At 60.7% G+C, this 2091-nt stretch overlaps 1 protein-coding gene across 1 annotated transcript in view; it reads right to left on the minus strand.

Moving 5' to 3' along the window:
• Positions 1-858: 858 nt before the first annotated feature.
• The window catches only part of AGAP3 (ArfGAP with GTPase domain, ankyrin repeat and PH domain 3), a 79086-nt gene continuing 77853 nt past the window's right edge, over positions 859-2091 (minus strand). The window contains exons 16-17 of the mRNA XM_045290149.1: positions 1705-1981; positions 859-1590 (exon numbers count right to left, since the gene is read on the minus strand). Of these exons, the coding sequence (XP_045146084.1) occupies positions 1384-1590; positions 1705-1981 (484 nt within the window). The 3' untranslated portion in view covers positions 859-1383. The remainder of the gene's footprint in view (positions 1591-1704; positions 1982-2091) is intronic.

A 2091-nucleotide genomic window follows, 5' to 3' on the forward strand; every position in this document is an offset into this window, starting at 1 on the left:
AACCCATTTGTTTCTACTTAAACCTAAACCCGTTTCTGCATGTCCTCATGACCCCGACTATTCCGTCTTCACAGGTACTTAAGGTTCTTGTCAGCTTCATGAAAAGGAGCTGTGGGCGGGGAAACCCTCAGACAGCTGCCTCTGGAGAGTATCACCCACACAGGCAGGTGCTCACACTGGCCCCGCCCAGACCCTCTGTCCCCCGCGGCAGGCTTGCCTAAGAACCAACGGAGAGAAGGGGCCTCCCCCGCTTCTTGCTTAGGGAGAGTCAGCAAGATGGGGGTGAGCCTTTAGCCACCCCACCCCCAGCCCCTCAATAGAAAAGTTCAGATACTAGCCGGCTTCCGCTGTGGCAGCGTCTGCAGACGGACATAGGTGCTGCCCCAGTAAACGTCTAGCCTTCCCCAAACTTGTCCCCTGCAGTGTGGACTTGCTCGGGTGGGCAGGGGAGCTCAGCCTTCATTTTGGGGGAGGGAGTGGTTGGCGGCACAGGTGTGCGGCCCCGAGGTGACTCGCTAGAATATCGCTGAGGATTCAGGGGTTTGGGGAGGGGAGGAGCAAATGGGGAAGGTGGTGTGATCAGGAAGCAGAGCTCTTGTGTCTCCTCTGCTTTGATCTCACTGCCACCAAGGCTCCTGAACACAGCTGCGCCCAGGGCCTCCGCAGCCAAAGGCTGGAGGAGTGACAACGGGGTGGGGGTGGGCATAGGGGGGCGGCCAAGAGGGAGATGACATGGGACTCGGGCCACAGAAACAAGGGCTGAGAACTCAGAGCCAAAGTGAGAAAGATGGGCGAAGCAGGAGAGATGGGGGACGGGTTTGGAGGGGCAGAGAGAGAGAGAAGAGAGGCACACGAGGCTACACACAGCCTGGTTTATTGGCTCATCATACATACACACACACACACACACACAAATATGTACACAACATAAATATTCCAATATACAATTTTACATGGGACTTAAGAGATCACTCCTGTCTCTCTTCTCCCCAGCAGCTCCCCAACAGGGCCCCTTTTCTGCTTCAGGATGAACAGGGAACTGGCGCTAAAGGTGGGCTATCTGGAGGAGAGGAGAGGTCCTGCTCCTCTCTCCTCACAGGTAACCCCGACAGGGCCCCGGCCCTTTTCCATAGCACCTACAGGGCTGAGGGCCAAGTGCCTCCCCTCCCGCTGCCAGCTGCAACCTGAATCCCAAAGCTCCCCCAGACCCGCTCTCTCCCCCTCTTATCTCCCTCTCCTCTTTGCCTCAGTCCCCAGTTCCCTCCGTCCTTCTCACGTCTCCAGCTCTCGCCTCTGCGGCCCTGTCTTCCCAGAGCCTGCAAAGAGGCAGGTGGGGGCGGCTAAGCTGAACAGTCCTCTGGCCCCAGGGCCTCTTCCTGGGCCTCATAGAAGGCTGGGGCTGCGGTGCAGCTCGGCAGAGGCGTGGGTGCCGCCGGTGGGTTCTCGGCTGGGGGTGGGTGCTAAGCCGCAGCCCTCCCCGGGGCAGCCGTGCTGGAGCAGGATGTCTGCGCACTCCTGGCTGCCGGCCCGGCGGGCGTAAGCCAGGGGAGTCAGGCCCCGGGCATCCTGGCTCCTCACATCTACCCCGTACTGTGGAGAAAGCACATTTTCCCAAGTGGCATAACAGGGGTGGGTGGCGGGAGAAGGGTGAGGCAGTCAGAGGTGTGGGCGACAGGGCCCGGCCAGGGCGGGCACAGCACTCACCCAGATGAGCAGCTGGGTGAAGACCACGTTTGCCATGGCGCTGGAGAGGTGCAGCGCAGTGCGCCCATCCCCATCCCCGTACGTCTCGTTCACCTCCTCCTTGGACCCATGGGCTAGCAGGGTCACCAGCAGCCGCAGGTCATCCTCCACCACGGCCCGCAGCAGCTGCTGCCCCAGGGGCACATCGGAGCCTGGCAGGGGTGCCAGGAAGAGCCTCTGCTCATACTTGGCCCGAATCCACTGTTCCTTCTCCTCCCTGCAACCACAGTCCACCAGGGGTCAGCAGGGAAGGGCCCCCAAGGGCACCAGCTAGCTTCAATTGGGGCGGGAGTCGGGGCAGGGAGTGGTTAGTTTAAGACGGACATACGCAGTGGAAAGGAGGACAGA

The sequence above is a fragment of the Echinops telfairi genome, unplaced genomic scaffold (assembly GCF_000313985.2).
Source record: "Echinops telfairi isolate 266 unplaced genomic scaffold, ASM31398v2 ScPeMD7_31;HRSCAF=116, whole genome shotgun sequence".
NCBI classification, from domain to species: domain Eukaryota; kingdom Metazoa; phylum Chordata; class Mammalia; order Afrosoricida; family Tenrecidae; genus Echinops; species Echinops telfairi.